The 21,720-nt window shown below is 43.3% G+C and overlaps 1 protein-coding gene across 2 annotated transcripts in view; it reads right to left on the bottom strand.

Moving 5' to 3' along the window:
• Adk (adenosine kinase) overlaps positions 1 to 21,720 on the bottom strand; it is a 400,940-nt gene that overhangs the window by 14,235 nt on the left and 364,985 nt on the right. For both annotated transcript variants that reach the window (XM_021182427.3, XM_021182428.3), the window contains exon 10: positions 10,433 to 10,519. In XM_021182427.3, coding sequence (XP_021038086.1) covers positions 10,433 to 10,519 — 87 coding nt within the window. The remainder of the gene's footprint in view (positions 1 to 10,432; positions 10,520 to 21,720) is intronic.

The raw sequence follows: 21,720 nt of genomic DNA, 5'->3' as shown, positions 1-21,720 counted from the left end.
AAATATTTCTGTCTTAAACTGACTTTATTAAATGACCTTAATCAAGTTATTTGGAATACTTGTGGCAAGACAGTCTCACCTTCTTTTTATTAATGAAACTGTCATCATTTACATTTTGCAATTTCAATAGAATGTTCACTTTTGAAATAGTTTCCACGAGACTGATGTTGTGCCTTGAATGTTGCTGCGCTTCATAATAGCAAACACTCTTGGCTTTAGTGGCAACATATATGCAATGTCTGCTACCCATTAGGAGCGAGCTTGCATCATGGGTAAGCTTTAGCAAAGCGGGACTTAGATCCCCTCATTGTGATGTCCACAGGTTGCTCAAAGAACTAACATCTGGCAGGAAATTCCTAGTTCTTCTATTTGGCTAGCTCAGACTCTCCAGATGTGAAAATAATGGTCTCCCTGGCATGTAAACCTTCCTCTCCTACTTCCTCTGCAGTCAATTTTATTCTACAACACAGCTACCAACTAAGTATAAATTCATGTAACTTGTCTGTATATTAGAAGACAAACTTTTCTGGGAAAAAGAAATCAACAAACACTGAGTGTTCAATTAACATAAAAAGCTATGGTGTCTACCAAGGTTAAGTCTGGCACGGCAGGTACTTACACAATGAAAACTGAAGTTTAACTCGTGTGTATTGGTGCAAGGGCTAACCTCAGGAAGTGGACTGAGAGCAGGCATCCTGTTGTGACAGCTCAGCACAGCACACGTGCTGATCATAAAGCGTATACAGAGAGGTAAGGGTATACTCTGCACATGGTCTTTACTTTAGCTATGAAGCTTCAACATTCAGTGTCTATACTGAATACCAGTGCCTCCATGGGGTTCATTTCCTCTTCACTATGGCTATAAATGGGTACCTGTTTAGTTCTATCACCTGCTGCGTGGGATGTCTGAAATAAAAACAAATCCCTGGCCCTAGGGCTGTGAGAGCTCGCCAGAATGAACAAGGCCCAGGGTTTGATCCCATGAGCCAAGTATTGCTCCTGTAATTCAAGCACTGGAGAAGTGGAGGCAGGAAGATCAGGAGTTCAGGCTACTTCTTGGCTGCCCAGTGAATTTAGAACAGTCTGGACTCCACAAAATCGTCACTCAAAGAGATGAAGAGGCCTGGTCTACAGAGTGAGTTCAAGGACAGCCAGGACTACACAGAGAAACCCTGTCTCAAAAAACCAAAAAGGAGATGAAGAGGAGGAAGAAGAGGAGAAATAGCCACAGCAGCCACCCACTGTGGCTGAGGTATAGATCAGCTATTGAAGCAAAGTCATGGATGCTGACATAACACAGTAGATATGTCTACGTTCATATGCTCTAATTCATAAGCACGGAAACTCATTATAGCACTTTATACATTGTAGTAGCTTATGGCTGATGATTCCTCCTAGCAAGATGATCCTAAGTACTTAAATGTACTAAATGACAAATTATTAATTTGCCAAATGATGAGCCAGAAATAAAAAGACATCATTCTGAACTTTATAAAATGCTAATGTTGGTGAGGCATGATGGAGCTCACCTTAAACCCCAGCATTTGGGAAGCAGAGCTCAGGAGATATTTGTAGGTTTCAGGCAGACAGGATATATAGAAAGACTGTCTCAAAAGAAAAAAGAAGAAGAAAAGAAAAGAAAAGAAAAAGAAAGGGAAGGGACTGACTGCCTGGTTAGCTTGGGGCAGTATACACCTCATATATCTGAAGTGAGAAAAGCTTCTTCTGTGCTATTTTGGGAATGAGGTTGATTTAGACCTCTGCTGAGTGTGTGTGTGTGTGTGTGTGTGTGTGTGTGACTGCACATCCATATAGGTTTCTGAAGAGACCAGAAGAGGGCGTCAGAGTCCTTGCAGTTGGAATTACAGGTAGCTGTGAGCACCCTGAGATGGATGCTGCGACTCCAACTCTAGTTCTCTCTGAGAACAGGCCATGCCTTTACTGCTAAGGTACCTATTAGGCCCATACAATTACTAACACACCCACTGAGCAAAAGGTAATCTAAGTCCTCCACAGCAGAAAGGACAAGACTTAAAATTGAATATAGGCAGCTGGAGACGACCACCACATGATAACCCATCAAATAAAACTGAATACATTTATCTTTATACACTTATTAATTTGTCCCTATCTACATGGATAGTGACCGATTTAAAACCTACTACAAAGCTGGAAAGATGGCTTAGTGGTTAAAGTGCTTGCTGTATAAGCAAGAGTTCATATCCCCAGAGGCCCCGTCTCCCAATTCCAGGAGTGTATGGCAGCCTACCTATAACTTCAGCCTCAGAAGGCAGAGATGAGGGAAGCCTGGAGCAATGTGGCTAGCAATACTTGTCTCATCAGTGAGCTCTGGTTTTGATGGGAGGAAGGAAAGACAAAACCTCAAACCAACCAAAACGACGACAGCAATAAATCCCCTCCATTGTGGGCTGGGGATTTGGAAAGCCCTGGGCTTGATCCCTAGCACATTGACCTGGGTGCTGGCGCAGGCGAGTAATCTCAGCAGCTGAGTGGTCGAAGGAGGAGGATCAGGAGCTCAGTCAACCTCATCAGACTCTAAGGCTGGAGGAACTGTCCAACAGAGGTCAGGGCCAGTTTCTAACTAAGGTTTATCTAAATCAGTGTTTTTTTCATTTCAGCTCACTAAGTTGTGGAGAACCTAACTATTACAGATGCAAGGATCAGGCAGACTATGGTAAATTTGATAGATTCATGTGATAGCAGCTGCAGTGTTCATTTTAAGATTCAAACCAGTTCCAGTCCACGGGTACTACAATAACAGGTGAACATTATGCCATGTCGTATTGTAAGACATGTTAGTCATTTTAATTAGGAAGTTACCTCTGCTCATCTACCACTAAATAAAGCCTATTCATAACATCATCACTTTCTGTCTCTTGACTGTCTTCAAATCTAGGAAGACCAAGGCTCACAGAATTGGAGCTGCGGTATATGTGGTGGTTTGAATGGGAATAACTCCCATAGGCTCACAGAGTTTGTTTTGGTTTGTTGTTTTTTTGGGGACAGGATTTCTTTGTGTAGCCCTGGCTGTCCTGGAACTGGCTCTGTAGACCAGGCTGGCCTTGAACTCAGAGAGATCTTTCTGCTTTTGCCTCCTGAGTCCTGGGATTAAAGGTGTGTGCTACCACTGCCTGGCGTGCATGGCCTGTTCTCGAGAGAACTAGAGTTGGAGTCGCACCATCCATCTGAGGGAGCTCACAACTGCCAACTGCAAGGACTCTGACGCCCTCTTCTGGTCTCTTCAGAACCCTATATGGATGTGCAGTCACACACACAAACTCTCTCTCTCTCTCTCTTTCTCTCTCTCTCTCAGCAGAGGTCTAAATCAACCCCATTACCAAAATAGCACATAAGAAGTTTTTCTTATATGAAACAAACAATCCACTGATTTAGATAAACCTTAGTTAGAAACTGGCCCTGACCTCTGTTGGACAGTTCCTCCAGCCTTAAGAGTCTGATGAGGTTGACTTTGAGCTCCTGGTCCTCATCCTTCGACCACTCAGATGCTGAGATTACTCGCCTGTATTTGAATGTTTGCTTATCAGAGCGGCAATACTTGAGAGGGATTAGGAGGTATGGCATGGTTGGAGCAAGAATGTTACTGGGGTTTCAAAAGCTCAAGTTAGACACAGTTTCTCTGTCTTTCTGCTGCCTGGAGATCTTGACGTAGAACTCTCAGCTACTTTTACAGCACCATGTCTGTCTGCACGCCACCATGCTCCCCACCATGATGGTAATGATCTGGGAATTTGTTTAAAATGGTATGAGCCATCATCATACAAAGGTGGCATACACTGTTTGACTCAGTGTTCTATTGCTGTAAAGAGGCACCAAGACCACGGCAACTGTCTTCAAGGGAAGCCTTTAACTGGGGCTTGCTTACAGATTCAGAGGAAACAATATACTGAATGCCTGTCACACTGCTTTTTAGTTGTCTAAATATAAAACAAAGGAATGTGGTGGCACACAAAAGATAACTGTAGCAACTTAATTTTATCCCTCTTGTGAATTGTTTTTGACAATTCCATATAGTATCCTGATCATATTCACCCTTCTACCCACTCCTGCTGATCCCCTGCCTCTTCCCAACCAGCCTCCCTTCTACTTCCATGGTTTCTTTTTATTTTTCATAGGGCGGGGGTGTCCCACAAAGTTTAGTTAGGGCTGCTACACGACTAATGGTCAACGTAGATCCAGAGAAGGAGCAACTTAGTGGTGGCTACATAACAAAACTAAAGTAAACCAAACCTCAAGAACTGTGTATCAAAGCCAGGCAGTGGTGGCACACGCCTTTAATCCCAGCACTTGGGAGGCAGAGGCAGGTGGATTTCTGAGTTCGAGGCCAGCCTGGTCTACAGAGTGAGTTTCAGGACAGCCAGGGCTATGCAGAGAAACCCTGTCTAGAAACAAACAAACAAACAAACAAGAACTGTGTATCATTTCTTTGCATGATACTATGAAGCAGTAATTAAGGACAGAGGATGAAGATGGTGCCACAGGTAAATGTGCTTGGCAGCTAAGCCTAGTGACCGGAGTACAGTGCCCAGGGCAGGTGACTGCCTGCATTGAACCATCTCACTGGGTCTGGAAATAATTAAAAAACAAAACAAAATTATTTTTTAAATACAAATTAGACAGTGGAATTTTATTAGATGAAAAACAGAATAGTTATTTATACTGTGGCCACTAAATGGCCCTAAGAGTCTTTTATATATTAATTAGGCACCCTTAAAGACAGTACATTCTCTCAGTCAAAGCTATGACGAGAATTTTAAGCATCAAAAGTGCTCAGAGGCAGCACAGGTTCTTAGCTCTCAAAATACAATGTTATGAACTATAAATGGTTCTTGGCCATTCCCTGTGTCGACCTAAGAGTGCTAGTTCTTGGGAGACGCCCCTAGTCTTTCATCAGAGGGGGCCAGAGATCATCTGTCACAGGTGTACCCCTTTCAGTCTAGTGAGGATGTGTAGGTTTGGGCCACACGTGGTTCCTGTAAAAGCTGTGACTAGATCCTATGACAGTGACACAGGCTGGCACTGACGCCCTGTGGGAGCCTGGTGGTTAGCTCCACTTTCACAACAGTTTCTTAGGGTTTTCCTTCTCAGTTTCATTCACTGGGAAGAGACTTTCACTGGGAACAATGGCAGTGCCTGTCACAAAATGTTCTCCATGTTTCCGTTTGTTACTATGGCAGTGACAAAGAGGGTTCCAAATGAAAAGGCAGACCTGCTGTGACAAAGCACAGCAGGACAACAAGACATTTTCTCCTGACCTGGGAAATTAGGAAATCATGGTTAGAGACTATACAATTTCTCTGTTTCAAAAGGTGCAATCCTGACCCTGGGGCTTTTAAGGAAGAGTGTGAAAGGAATAGTTTCATCATGGAGAAGTAAAAGAGCAGAGGTTACCAAGCATTTAAGATCTCCAAATAGAACAAGGAGGTGTGCTTGCCAGGCCAGAGGGACCTCACACACTCACTAAGCCCCGAGATGGAAGTAGTAATTTAATTCATGGACAGCTGAGGGTACTTGTTTACAAATTACACATGAGAATCCATGATGTAAGCTTGCATCTTTTAACTGGCTAAGTGGAGCCCACGGCCGTTTGGTACTGAGTTATCTAATTAGCACAAGGTAGCTAGAGTGATGATGCTTTAGCAGAAACCTTGAATTTCTGAGAGGAAAATGATTGTGCTTCGGAGAGTTAAACCACCATAACACTAGAGACGGGAACACAGATATGCAAAGTCACACAAGACAGAAATACTCTTAGGCCAGCAAAACTTGAAAGTAACAGGATGAATATATTATCTGTCTAAAGATAGAATATGTCAATCAAAAAGGAGATATGTTAATCAGGCAATGAAGCAAAGAAAAAGAATCTACTTAGTAATGTGAAAGTTGCCACTGTCTCTCCATTTGTGTCGAAGCTAGGGCTTAGCAGCTGCTTCTTTCTAATCCCAGGAAGAAGGCTCTTGCTGATCTGGAGATGGGAACCTGGGGTTTCAGCCAAAGCATTTATTTATTTATTTTCAAGATATAAAACCATTCTGTTTTAATATAGATTTGTCAGGTAGCTTATCTTGGTGCAATTAAACAGCTGCTTCACACAGCTCCTATTTGGACTTCATAATTTCCAAGTGGGTTTATGGTCTGGCTTTGCCTATCTCCTGCTACAATCAACTACTTGCTTAAGTCAGGAAGAAGCTCTTGGCTCAGACTCCCCATGCAGCCCTTCCACCCTACACAAACTTACCCGGGAGTCCTCTGCATCCATCCTATCAGACAACAAAAGGCCCTCTTCAGTAAATGAAGTCATTTTATTCAGATTCTCTTTAGCAAACCAGTGCTTGTTAGAAAGGCAGGCCTGTGGCTCTCAGCTTTAATAAGACCCCTCTCTCAAATGCTGTTTCTAGAACTGTGCAGTGAAACAACGTCATCGTCAGAGCACTGACTGTAGCAGGGCTGGAGCCTGACCCTCCACTGTGCAGCAGCCACCAGGCTACAGGCATGCTCCCCACCTTCTCTCTGCCTCACTTTTCTCATTAGAAAAACAGGTTAAATAAAAATAACCAGTCTTGGAGGACTGCAAGTTTGAAGCCAGCTTGAGCTGCACAGTGAGTTCAAGTACAGCCTGAGTTACAGATCAGGACCCTGTTTCAAAAACCACAAAGGTCTGGGGGCCAGTGAGATGGATCAGTAGGTAACAAGGGCTTGCGGCCATGCCCGATAACCTGAGTTTGATCCTGGAGCCCACACGGTGGAAGCAAACCCCAGCTCCTGTCAGCTGCCCTCTGATTTCCACCTGTGCGCCATCCATCAATATACATACAAACAGAAACTAAGAAAATGTAAAACCAAAACCAAAATAAGGTCTCGGCTGTAGTTCAGCATAGAGTACTATTTAGTTTTCACAAGGCCTTGGAGTTGGATTCCCAGCCCTTTACAAAACACTACAACTGCAACCCCCACCCCCACCCCACCCCCAGGCGCACACACAGCGGGTTAAAGTAGAGTATGGTTGTCCTGGGATGGGAGCTCATCAGGGCAGGCTTTTTTTTTTTTTTTTTTTTTTTTAAAGCACATTGTGTCCGACAGTGGTGGCGCACATCTTGTTTTGTATTGTTTTGTTTTTTCGAGACAGGGTTTCTCTGTATAGCCCTGGCTGTCCTGGAACTCACTCTGTAGACCAGGCTGGCCTCGAACTCAGAAATCCGCCTGCCTCTGCCTTTCCCCCAAGTGCTGGGATTAAAGGCGTGTGTCACAGCGCCCTTTGCATTATGAGCTCATTATGAGAGCCTCATGCTGGCTCCCTCCGCCACGTGTTGGTGTTCTGGGCATGCACAGTCACTATTTTATGGGGTATTAAGGATCAAACCAAGGGCTTCATGCATACAAGTTGAGTGCCCTACCACCTGGGCCATATCCTAAGCCCCGGAGTAGGTTTATAGTATGAAAAAACAGTTATCAATTCAGGGATTACCAGTGGCATATCGTTAACTTCAGCCTGCCTTCCTGTCCTCCTGCACTTTACTGATGTTATCTGGATGGCTGTGCACTGTGAAGATGTGTGAAGATGCACTTGGAGCTAAGAGAAAGTTGGATCCCTGGAGTTGTGAGCAGTGCAACATGGGAGTTGGGAACTGAACTCAGACGCTCTGCTCTGGAGGAGCAGCAAGCAGCATCCATTGTTTAGCTAGCTCTTCAACCTCCTTCCCTGGTTTCTTCTATATAGGACTCTTCTATGTAGCCCAGGTTGGCCCTGGGCTTGCAAAGCTCCTGCCTCAGCATCCTGAGTGCTGAACTTACAGGGGTGTGGCTCTGTACCCACTTTACTTCCTCTGCTTTTATTTTAGTGGTGTCTTTTGAAAGCCAGCGCTAGGAGCCAGAAATAAAATAAGGTGAGAAAGTTGTCCTTGCTCACAGGGTGAACAGAATGTAGCCTCCGGGGCGAACTGGGCAGCAGATGTTTTCTCTTTAGCTGCAGAGCTTGGGAGTAGTTACCATTACTATTTCACAATCTTAGTGTTGGTACTTAAAAAAATGTATAGCCGGTATATAATTTATAAAACCTAGCCTATCCACTCTCTGGCCTATCATTAAAGAGTCTCTGTGTGAAGTTGGTATATACCCCTTGCCTGTCTTGCACAGAGCCCTGTGCTTGACTCCGGGCAACCCATAAAGCAGGTATGGTGGCATAAGCCTGTAATCTCAGTACTCAGGAGCGAGAGACAGGGGGATCAGTACTTCAAACTACATAATGTGTTCAAGGCCAGTATAGCATACTTGATACTGTCTCAAAATCAAACAAAAGAGACAAACCAGGACCCCTAAAAACCTCTTTCCTTTATATTTACCTAACAACAGCCCCAGAATAAATATGAGCGAGGCTATGAAAAGAGGCTTAAGGTCTACTGAGACAATACAGTAGGTAAAGGTGCTCGCTCCTAAGCCTGAGGATCTGAGTGCGATAGAACCAATTCCCACAAGCTGTCTTCTGATTTCTACACGTAGTCTGTGGCACAGGTATGCCCATTTCCCATCATAAACAAATGTTTAAAACAACAGCAACAATGCCAGGCTTCGCATCTTCTAACAGAGGTGCTGACCTTTCTGGGATGGTTTGTCTGTCACTCTCACCACAGTCTGAACAGCTAGTTCTAGCTTGGTTCCTAAGAAAAGCTCCTTTATCACACAGTCTCCATTCTCACCAAGTATTGATGGCTGTACTGGCTGGTTTTGTGTCAACTTGACACAGCTGGAGTTATCACAGAGAAAGGAGCTTCAGTTGGGGAAATGCCTCCATGAGATCCAGCTGTAAGGCATTTTCTCAATTAGTGATCAAGGGGGGTGGTGCCATCTCTGGGCTGGTAGTCTTGGGTTCTATAAGAGAGCAGGCAGAGCAAGCCAGGGGAAGCAAGCCAGTAAGGAACATCCCTCCATGGCCTCTGCATCAGCTCCTGCTTCCTGCCCTGCTTGAGTTCCAGTCCTGACTTCCTTTGGTAATGAACAGCAATGTGGAAGTGTAAGCTGAATAAACCCTTTCCTCCCCAACTTACTTCTTGGTCATGATGTTTGTGCAGGAATAGAAACCCTGACTAAGACAGTAGCCCTGTAGTTGATGCAGGGCCAGCTGTAGTAATTAGGTCACCCTGGTACCCATGACAGCCTCATTATACTTTCTACTCAATGTCAGATAAATGGAACACATCTTGCTCTGTAGAGTTAAACTGCTCATAGGATACAAGTATACAGGCTTATGGACTAAGATTCCTGGTTTAACTAATTTCCAATCAGAAAATCACTACTGTTTCCATAATGCATTATGCAGTATGGCTTACTTCTGAATAAAATATTTTTAGCTTACAAAGATTTACAGCTCTGAAGAGGATGGAATGGTAAAATTAGCTAGAGAATACTCTAATATCATCACTGATGAAGTCTTTCTGTGCAAGGACACCAAAACCAAGCACGAAATGGATCCTGCCTATTGTACAAGCTTTCCTAAAGAACATAGAGCCATGAGATGTGGCGTCCTGCCGTGTCTGAGAATCCCAGCTGGATCACTGCCACCTAAACCCAGGAAGCAGAAATGACTTCTAAAGGTTGCCCTCTGACCTTCACATGCAAACAGTGGCATGCGTGAGTGCAACATATTTACACACATAATAAGTAAATAAATGTAGTAAGAAAGAACATAAGAGCTCACTGGGTAAAAGAAAGAGAAAATGAGGTGTGGGGTCCCTGTTTTAGACCCTTGAGCCTGGGTCTAGGAAATCCAGAGAAAGGAAAAGGAAACAGCCCTGCTGATGAAAAGACGCCCAAAATGAAAGAGACCCTTCAAGGCAATGCTATGTTCCAGTCATCGCACACATGTAAGCATCCCCATGAGTTAAGTCATCCTTCAGGAGAGGGTGGTCAGAGTCATCTCCACTGCTACTTAAAACCTCTCAGCCTTGTCTTGTTTAAAGCTTTCTGGAGACATAGCCTGGTTTAACTACACTGAACTTGGAGTAATTTGATTTTAAAACCTAATTGTCCCAATATTGTTTTTGAATATTTACTCCCCAGGTCACTTTATCCTAACCAAATTTGCTCCTTCTTACTGAGCCTTCATTAGTAAAAATCCTAACCCTTTGCACGCATCACACCTGTGCACTCTCAGGCACAGACACTGTGACACTTAGGCATGAATCGAATATCTACTGCACTTGCTGTGGCTTGGTTATGCAATATTCTGACACAATTACTTTTATGAAAACGACAGAGGCAGAACTTAGTAGCAAGTGATGTTTGCCAAACACACACCATTCCTGTAGTAAAATCTTGGATACGACAGTAGTGGATGGAGAGAACACTGGGGGTTAATTACGTAAAACTCAGAAGTGACCGTGAAGGAAGCGAGCCATACCTCCAACAAATGCATCCCCAGCTCCATTGGTGTCAATGATCTCTTCCTGGTTTTGATCCAAGACAGGAAAAGCAGTGACGTCATTTTCTGTAAGGAAAGCAAAGAAAGGCAGAGTAACTTCTCTTTGTAATGTTCAAGACCTAAGATCACTCGGCAAAATATGACACTCCGCGTTTACCTGCTGCTCGGAGGAATTAGCCCAGTATTCTGTACCAGAGGGCTTGGGAACCAAGGTGCAAAGCAACACTTGTAATTTTCAACATTAAGGTGGTGTGTGTGTGTGTGTGTGTCTTATGAAAGCCTGTAGTTCACGTTCCTGGGGAGTGACTATAAATCGCTCTTTTGTGGACAGCGCATGTGATTGAACAGAAACGATAGGGTAAAGGAAGTGCTTCTGTGGACTGGATCATGAGCCCTACCTAATAAATCTTCAAGCCTACTTGGGTGAAATTTTGGATCCACCAAAAGAGCTTCAAAATTTAAATGTAAATAAGTGTTGAGTGCCTTTCTACAGAAAAATCACAATGGCAAAATAGAAATTTTACTATTATTCTGTGACAACACTTAAGGTCGATGTCAAGGATTATTGATTTTAGTTGGTTTATTACAGATGACCTGGTTACCTACGGCCGACTGCCCATCAGCTAACAAAAGGCACAGATACCACAGAATGCAGGGGTAGAACAACAGCAGGGGCAGTGTGGCCTGTCTGAAGCAGGGTTTGCCTTTGTCCCTACAGAGTACCTCGGACAGTACTCCAAGCTTGGCACATGACAGCTCTGGACACTGATGAACTCTGGCCCAGGAGACATCTGTGAATGATTACACAGTTTTCTGATTGGAGCTGGACCCTCGGAAGTGACGAATTTGCATCCTATGGAGACAGACTTGGCTAATGACTTGCAAACTTCAATCTCACCTCAGTGCAAAGAGGAAGTAGAAGATCTTAGGAATGTTAAAGGCACATCTTAGAGAGTAAAGGTCTTAAGAGCTGAGGTGTGTGCCTACTTTGCACATGTGTGCAGGTGTGTAGCACATGGCTACAATCCCAGCACTTGGGAGGCAAAGGCAGAAGTTAGCATTAGGAGTTTGGGGCCAGTCTTTCCTATAATGGGACTCTTTCTAGAAACACACACACACACACACACACACACACACACACACACACACGAAACTTCAGTTTTACCAGGATAGGGCTGTACTCTAGACCCCAGGCTTGTCCATTTTCTGTAGCCTGACCAATGACAAGGAGTAGTGTTTCTTTCCTGGGTATCCCTTCCTCTAGGCTCTGGGATTAAAGGTGTTCATTCCCAGCACTAGGAGAGATTCACCACCATAACAGACACAAACACGTTAAAGAAAAAAATGATCCTACTTTGCTGAGTGTGATAAAACCTGCCTGTAATCCCAGCACTGCAGTGATTAAAGGCAGGAGGATCTGGGGTTGGAGGCCAGCCTAGGCTACAAATTGAGACTCTTATCTCCTAAAACCAAACCAAACCCAACAAAATCAATCTTCTCAGCAACGCTGCTATTCAGGAAGACAAATGGTCTACTCAACAAGTACGCTGTCAGGCAGCACTGGCTGTGGCCTCACATGCTTCACATGTCCTATGTCTCAGGGCGGCTGGGAAGGTGGCTCAGCAGATTTGCAGATGACAAAGTTGAATTGCAGTGTCAAAAGGTTGGATAACCCTGGATGTTAAAAACCCAGAATCATCTATTCAGTTCTAGTTGACAATGGTTAGGTGACTCATGAATGTCATCTCAACCCTTGGAATGCTGAATCAGGAGGACAACAGAGGCCAACCTGGGCTAGGCAGTGAGTTTAAGACCAGCCTGGGCTACACAATCTTGTTTCAAAAAACAAAAATTTTGAAGCAATTAAACTTTCCACACTTTGTGACTCTAGAGCCGACATGGCAATGAACAGTGTTGTAATTAACTGGATTCTATGGTACAAATCTAGAGGATTGGAGTTTCTAGGAGCAAGCAGTATATATGCTTATACAGGTAGAAAAAAGAAAGAGATGCAAGCAGACTTTATTAGAAAAAACTGGTAAGGAGCTGCAGCTTGATTTAGGGAAAGGTCTACACCATAAATATTTATAGAGAAATCTAGTTTTATTACTTTCAAGTATAAGTCACACCATATAGGGAATGAACGTCTATAAACCTAGAACAAATGGGCCTGAAGAGAATGAATGAAGTTAATGAGTCACTGTTAACAATGGGGTTACATTATACAATAATTGGACATGTCCATAAAATACTTTGGGTAACAATTGTAGAAAATGGGGGTCAGTGAGATGGCTCAGTTGGTAAACTGTTTGTCTGGCAAACATGAGGCCTGCATTTGATCTTGGAAACCCATAATAAGCCAGCACCCCCGGGAAATGGAAGATAGAAGCTTATGGGCCAGGGGGCAAAAATAAGAGACACACTGTGTACATAAGAGAAACAATTCCTGAAAGTTGTCTTCTGACTTCAACATGTGTACCTGTGTGCGTGTGTGCACATGCACACAAGAACACACACACACACACACACACACACACACACACACCTGAAAGACAGACAAAACTCATAAAAATAAAAAAACAATACAAAGCTGGGTGTGGTGGAGCAGGCCTTTAATCTCAGCATTTGGGAGGCAGAGGCAGGAGAATGTCTTTAAGTTGAAGCCCAAACAAGGCTACAGGGTAAGATTCAGCCTCAAACCCTCCCCATACAAACAAACAAACAACCCCCCCCCCACAAAAACAAAGTAGGGAAGAAGGAAGGGATTAGAGGTCCCACCCTCCTCTCTGAAAAGCTATTGGTCCTAGTGGTTACAGTGGGCAGAGACTCATCTTGTGTGGGACAGCTGCTGACACATTACCCACACTTTAGTGACTAATGCTACACATATAGCATAAGCTCATGCAAGCAGTCCTAATTAAATTCAGCCAGAAATAAAACACAACAAAAAATACAACAAAACAAAAGTGTGTGTGTGTGTGTGTGTGTGTGCGTGCGTATATATGTATTTGAGACAGGATCTCTCTGGGTAGACCACTATGCAGACCCGGCTGGTCTTGAACTCAGTGATCCTCCTGCCTTTGCTTCCTAAATCCTGAGATTAAAGGTGTGCATCAGAATAGGAGGTAAGGAATACTTTTTGATATTTTAACATAGGCTGAAATATAAGTTACTTTAAGTGGTCAAGACCAAAATAAATATCTGACATACACACAAAAAGTAGATGGTTCCTGAGGAAGACTGCCTAAGGTGGACTCCTGGGCTCCATATGCACAAAAATGTACATATACATACACATATGTGCACACACACATACACACACACACACACACACACACACACACACACACACACACTTTCCAAATCAGAATGGGCCAGCAAGAGTTTCAGATGGTGAAGGAGATAGTTGCCAAGCCTGGTGACCTGAATCCACTGTGTCTTGCAGGACTGAAGAAGGCTGACTCCTGCAAGTTGCGTTCAGACTTCCAAATATGAGCCATGCTTGATGTTCTGATCAAAACCTTATACTTAAGAGCTTACAAGGCTAGGCACGGTGGCACAAGCTTTTGAGCACAGCACTTGGGAGGCAGAGGCAGGTAGATATCTATGTGTTCAAGGCCAGCCTAGCATACATAGCTAACCAGGCAAGGTTACATAGTGAGAATGTCACAAACGCAAGCAAGCAAGCAAGGAAGCAAACAAACAAGCAGAGATATAAGGATTGGGCGGAGAGGGTAGGTAGTGTGTGATATGAGGCTGGAAAGTTGGGAATGACTGAAAATGTCTATGGAGTGTCTCTTTTTGAGATAATAAAAATGTTCACAACGGGTTAATGTAATGATTGCACACTGTCAACATAAGAGCAACTCTTAGAATGAATACTTGAAATAAGTGAGTCGTGGGGTATGTGTTATCACATTGGAGGTATTAAAGAAGATATTGAAATACTAGGCTGCTCTACGCACACGACACTCTTCATGCCTTTGTGCTTTGCTGAGCCCTATAGTCACTGTATGCACAGACTCTCATTTACTTCCCAGACCGTCACTGATAGCCTGCAGGCTGCCTTCAGTCTCCCTCATCACACGCAATGCTGCAAAGCATTCAAACCTTTATCTTTCATACCATTTGAATTTAATTATTATATTTAATAGCCAAATCAACAATATCATTCCTACTTGACCCAGGGAACCGACACAAACAAACCACGTTGTTATACTAATAGCATGAAATGCGCCTTAATGGATGGGGAGAAATGAGAACGGCGGAAATGTTTCTTCTCACTAGGACACATGCATCAGGATATGAGCAAAGACACCCTGCTCAGACTGCCCTAATAAACAGGCTAATGAAACAGATGACAAACTCTCCTAATAATAGAGATTTATAGAACAACCCTAATTAACAAAGACTTTAGGGAATGGGGAGCTCTGAGTTAATTTAATTTTCTGGTTAACTAAAGAAAAAGCAGAAAGTCTTTTTAGTTGGAAAATTTTCTAAATGTATTAACATAATATATTAATATACTATGACATCCCTGCTTTAATTAATTTATAGAACTCAATGAATTTTTTTTCTGAGAATAGAGAATCTTACAGCACATCTGAATATCATTATCTTGGGCATTAATTCTTACTGTAGTTCTCAAGGTATGTCTTTCATGGGAAGCAGGCTCAGTGGAATGGTGGGAATGTTTGCATTAAAATCTAAAACCGACCATGGTTTAAGTTTGGTTTGGGCTCAGCTTCTTTACTTAATACATGTTTATTAAAAATCTCGTCTCATGTTAGGGACCGTATTGGAGACTGAACATGAACATGTCAGTGGTGCAGACAAAACTGGCTTTTACAGGGCCTACATTCCAGCAGGGCAGACTCTAGCTATTCAAGTAACAAAGGAAGGAACAGACCGAGTTGTCAGCAGATGACGTCGAGAGAGTGAAACGGTACAGCAGGACCAGTAGCAGAGCGGAGAGCTAGTTTAGGACGTGATGCTTGAGTCTGGCTGAGGTTGTGAGATCTGAGTGACAAGGAGGACCATGTGACAATCCCAGGCTAAAACACGTAAGTGTGGAGGCTGCAGGCCGGCCAGCACCAGCTTGGATGGGCTAACTGTGCTACACCTAAAATAGGCTCTGTAACTGGAGTACAGAGTGCAACACTCTGTTTTCATTGTTGCTTTGTTTGTTTTTGAAGCTCAAGGACAATTTTACTAGAATTTGAAAGGAAAACCCCATGACAGGCAGCCTGTAGGACTTCAATCTGCCTGGAGAACAGAGAGGGGGAGAAAGAGTGATGCCATGCGACACTGGCGTGGGGGTCAGATGCATGGTTAAGAATCAGCCCATGGCAAGCAGAAAGAACACAGAAGTCCTAAACCCTGGGAATGCCAGCTAGGTGTGGTGGTGCACACTTTTAATCCCAGCACTCTGGATCTTTGAGTTCAAGGCCAGCTTGGCCTACAGAATGAGTTTTAGGACAGCTACAGCTACACAGCAAATATTAGGGAAACCCAGGCTAGCCTTGAACTTGCAGGGGTTAGCTACCATCCCCAGCTTGAACTGTACAAGTTTGAAAGAAGACATCTAGTTTCTATAGTCATTATACACACACACATACATATTTTTTATTATTATAGATAATATATATTTATACACACACACACACACACACACACATATATATATATATATATATATATATAAAACATATCTGTTTGATGAAACACTGTACTGAAGAGAAACAATCTAATATATAATTTTATAAGGTAGGGGTTTACTTTCTTCAGGCAACAAATACCGAACAACAGCTACAAGCTCTTTATACTCTGCTAGGTTCTTTGGAGGAGATGAGACACAGGAGAAGTACTCAGATACAATCTGTCTTTGCAGAGTGCTTAGAAGCATGCAGGAGACCTGGCCTGTGTGGAATCTCTGAACTACAGACAGCGTATCACCCATTGTAACTGCAGTGGGAGCTGGGAGAGATGGAGGGACAAGATGAACTTAGCCAACTCAGATGGCTTTGTGCAGAAGAGACTTCAGCTAGTTCTGAGGATGTGGATAATAAATAGAGAGAGGAAAAGAAAGCTACAGATGCTGAGAGGAATACACAGAGAACAGGGTTTGCATCTGTAAGACACAGTCTAGCCATTTCTAGAGACTCTGAACGTCCAAGGTTTGGGCTCGATGCATCAGAAGATAGAGGCAGGGATGGTCTCTTGGTGAAATCCCACTGGGCTAAGTGCTGTACAAGCCACCTCAGGCCAGTTTCAGGCCCACACTTTGGGTGCTGTCAACTGATTTTATAAACAAGTACACTGAGGCTCACAGGGTGTCAAGTGCCTAGGGGTTCATGGGAACGGCAGGTCTTTGGGACAAGATGAATGAGAAAGAAGTAGGTAGCTGCCCATGCATTAATGCTGCTGTTTGTGTTGATTAAGCAGTATATAGCAGTTAATGGAAATTGAAATTCCCTTAAGCCTGGTGCTGAGAACTAAGTTTGACTAAATTAACTGATAAAATCCCATAGATAAGGAAGGAAGTATGACATTATGATCACGAGGACGAGCCAGGCTCTGTAAGATTATAATCCATACAGCTTTGTCGTTGTTCTCTGGCAAACCAAACTAAACTCTCTCTGATTTCTTGAGGTTTAAAAACAAGACAACTGAGACTGATGAGATGGCTCAGCGGATAGAGGGGCTTGCTGCCAAGCCTGACCACCTGAGTTCCATCCTCTAAACCCATATAGTAGACGCAGAGAACAAATGCCCACAGTTGTTCTCATTGGCCCTCTGACCACCACACACACTGTGTGCACACAAGAAAAACAGTAAATACAAATGTCTTTGTTTTTTTAAAAGAGAGGCATTACTGCTATTTCAAGGGTTTGTGTGTACGTGCACACGCGCAACATCAGAATGTATAAAGCTTAAAGCAGCCAGAAGAAGAGCTAGTACACAGTCAACACTCACAGCCCCTATGAATACATGAAAAAAAAAATGCATTACTTATCTTAAATTGAGACGTAGTAGAGACATAGGGGAGCCAGGTCTCATTTAACGTGGTGGTTTCTCACTTAGACATACAGGTGCACAGCTGCAATTCCATCTTTCAGAAAACTACAGCAAGAGGATTTCAAACTTAAGGTACCATTTTAAGGTTCTTTCCTAAAGAGTGGACGAAGCAAATTGCTGTTTCTGATGGCACGGGCTCACAGATCAACTAACTATATACTATTGTTTGTAGGAGGTTCTCTGTTCACATTTCCTTCTAGATAATGTGAATTTTCAGTGCTGGATGTAGGTAGGTAAGAGAATAGATGGATTACTATGAATATGAAACAGTTTTGAAAGGGCTAGGGATGTAGTTCAGTGGTGGGGCATATAGGAGGCCCTGGGTCTCATCCATATTTACTACTGCTAAAAAAAGAAGTTTGCGCCGGGCGTGGTGGCGCACGCCTTTAATCCCAGCACTCGGGAGGCAGAGGCAGGCGGATTTCTGAGTTCGAGGCCAGCCTGGTCTACAAAGTGAGTGCCAGGACAGCCAGGGCTACACAGAGAAACCCTGTCTCGAAAAAACGAAAAAAAAAAAAAAAAAAAAAAAAAAAAAAAGAAGTTTGCAGTAGAAATGATAAAAACAACATAACAAGAGTTGGAACCAATGCTCTAAAAACTTATTCTACTCTGTGCTTGGTGTGCATTTTAAAAAAGATGTATGGATGCGTGTGTGTGTATGTGCATGTATATATGCTTGTGAGTTTATGGATACCACATGCATGTACGTGTCCATAGAGTGTAGAACGTGTGGATCCTGGGACTGGAGTGAAGGCTGTTGTGAGCCTCTTGATATGGCTGCCTGAACCAAGCTTGGGTCCTCTGAAGAGGAGTCAGTGAACGCTCTTATCTGCTGAACCATCTCTCCAGCCATGTGTAAAACAGGGATTATTTTCCTTTTAAGGAAGTTTTTGATACTTTTACCACATGATTTTAATTTCACTATGCACCAGTTCAATTCAGCTTGTTGTTTTAAAAAATGCATTCCTTTTTTACATGTACTCCATTCTGCTGTCTTGGCCCACATGGGTCACTGGCCATCTTTAGGTTACGTTTGGTGAGGTTCCCAGTCCTCACGTAATCAGCTGAGAGAGTAGGCTCTATGGCACAGCATTTGGCTGCCTAAGAAAGAGAAAAGGCACGATTCTCTCTGGTGATTCCTAGCATCAGAGCTCTGCTTAGCGGATAGACACACTGCATGGCTACAGATGCTTAGTAGAGGTTTGCTGAACAAACATGGGAGCTTTGCTTGAATACGAACCCAACTGCTTTACTCCTCTTTGAAAAGCCTCTAATGGTCCTCTACAGGCTTCCTGCTCTTGTTGCTGCTTATCTCTGTTTTGGGACAAGTCTTGGTATCAGGCCCTGCTGGCTTCCTACTCACGATCTTCCTAAGCAGGCCTCAATGCTGGGAAGAGCACAGGCAGCCTGGTATGAATGCCGGCCTCTCCAGCATGTGAATTCAGTCTACTGTTGAAACGTCACCTTTTGCTGTTCCCCTGTCCTGTGGCTGCTCCTTGGTCATACTTGTGATTTCCCCAAACATGTCGTGTATACACATGGAATGTATTGTTTAGGTCGTCTCTTCTCTTCATTCCAAACTGCAGGTAGTGAATAGCCTTCTTACTGTTAAGCCTCTGATCTTCAAGCAGAATCATTCCCTTCCTATTCACATGATTATTTGTAACCTTCATATACATCTATGAAAGCATGAAGTGTACTCAGTTATTTATTCTAAGTATATATTTTTTCTGAGTAAAATCTAAGCTCCTGTGGGTAGGAATCAGGACTTAATCTTACTCCTGGCCCTCACATCTATATCTCCCATGAGCTAGGTACTCAGTTTACATTTATTAGAATATTTGTTTGTGCTAGAATTTAAGCTCCGAGAGCCCGGGGGGTCTGTGTTTCACATCTGGTTAGAATCTCGTATACTACAAACAGTTTTCTGAATGTTCTTGATGATAAGGTACAGTATTATAGGACACTAAGAGCTTGCTATTCTACTAGCTTAATTATTTTTATTTTTACATTGTTTTACTTTTGGAGACATGGTCTCCTGTAACCAAGGATGGGAGGTTCTCCTGCCTCCATCTTCCACGTGCAGAGATTACACATGGGCACCACTAGGTCTGGATTTATGCAGTGCTGGGAATCAAACCTAGGGCTCTGAGCTACATCTCAACCTTTAAATTGGTATTGTTATTTGTACTGAGGAATGAAGGAAAAATGTGTCATAATGATGCTGCCTCAGTATTTCTGCCCCACGAAAGAACAGTAATGACTGCGTTGCAATGTCTGCTCAAAAGTAAACCCCTTCCCTCCTTGTCCGGGTCTCACAAATGAACTGCGCTTGGTTTGGGAATTCTGAAACAGAAGGCTCTGTGATGAAAGGAGAGCCAGTGTCGGTCCTCTTAAATCAGCTGTCGATCCCCCCCCCCCCCCCACCGCCCCGAGAGAAGGCCTTGCTCTGAGACACTAGGCCCATCCCTCTGGGATGCTATACCACCCTGTCTTCTTTCTGTTTATGAGCTTTGACAGATATGGCTGGAGTTTTGGGAACAGGGGCTATAGGAACCGCTTCTTTGGTCCTATTACTAAAGGTGCTATTCATCTTTTTTCTTTTTTTAAACACTTTTGCTTGTTTGTTTTTTGAGACACGGTCTTACGGAGCTTAAGTTAGCATGGAACCTGATATACAGTCTTGAACTGATCCTCCTGTCTCTACCTCTTAAGTGTTGGGATTACAAGCAGGTGTTCAACCTAATTTTTCATTTTATTAAAACAATTTCTTTGTGAGATAGGATCTCTGATGGTCCAGAAGAGGCCTGAACTTGCTATGTAGCCAAGGATTACCCAAGTTTCTGATTCTCTTTCCTATACCTATGAAGTGCTGAGATTACACCATCATACTCAACTAATTTTCAAATTTTATTTTATTTTATTTTTTTAAATTTATTTTTTTATTAGGTATTTTCCTCGTTTACATTTTCAATGCTGTCCCAAAAGTCCCCCATACCCACCCCCCAATCCCCTACCCACCCACTCCCCCTTTTTGGCCCTGGGGTTCCCCTGTACTGGGGCATACAAAATTTGCAAGTCCAATGGGCCTCTCTTTGCAGTGATGGCCGACTAGGCCATCTTTTGATACATATGCAGCTAGAGACAAGAGCTCCGGGGTACTGGTTAGTTCATATTGTTGTTCCACCTATAGGGTTGCAGTTCCCTTTAGCTCCTTGGGTAATTTTTCTAGCTCCTCCATTGGGGGCCCTGTGATCCATCCAATAGCTGACTGTGAGCATCCACTCCTGTGTTTGCTAGGCCCCGGCATAGTCTCACAAGAGACAGCTATATCTGGGTCCTTTCAGCAAAATCTTGCTAGTGTATGCAATGGTGTCAGCGTTTGGAAGCTGATTATGGGATGGATCCCTGCATATGGCAATCACTAGATGGTCCATCCCAAATTTTATTTTTAAATAGTATGTGTGTGCACGTGCATGTAGTAGTGGAAATAAGAGGAATCAGAATCCGTATGGAGTTGGAAGTGCAGGGGCAAATTTGTGAATTGGGTCCTCCACAAGAGCAGTAAGTATCCTTAAGCATCGAGCCACTCTCCAGTCCTAATTTTAAAAAGAAAAAAAAATTTTTTTTCTTGGACAGAATCTTGCTATGGCTGGCAGTGGTGGCACATGCCTTTAATTCCAGTACTTGGGAGGCAGAGGCAGGCAGATTTCTGAGTTCAAGGCCAGCCTGGTCTACAGAGTGAGTTCCAGGACAGCTAGGGCTACACAGAGAAACCCTGTCTCGAAAGACAAAAAACAAAACAAAACAGAACAAAACAAATCCTGCTATGTAGTCTACACTGTCTCAGCAGTGCTGTGATTACACATGCAGTCCACAATGTCTGCTTCTTGCTGTTGTTTTAGGTGCTCACAAATTTTTTTCTCTTTTTAGGTAGCTACATACCCCTATTGATCTGAAACTCACTATATAGCTCAGGTTGGCCTTGAATTCACAAAAATTCTTCTGCCTCAGGCCTCCTAAAAGCTAGTATTATAGGCATGCACTACACTGAACTCAAGGGCAGGAGGGTTGTTGGGCATAGAAAAGTCTGAGATAGGTTACTGAAAAAGACTCTTCATTAAAAATAAACAAACAGCCGGGCGGTGGTGGCGCATGCCTTTAATCCCAGCACTCGGGAGGCAGAGGCA

Source organism: Mus caroli, unplaced genomic scaffold (assembly GCF_978045245.1).
Source record: "Mus caroli unplaced genomic scaffold, Mus_caroli_1 scaffold_12, whole genome shotgun sequence".
Classification (NCBI taxonomy): Eukaryota; Metazoa; Chordata; class Mammalia; order Rodentia; family Muridae; genus Mus; species Mus caroli.
This window is presented reverse-complemented; position numbering and strand designations above follow the sequence as displayed.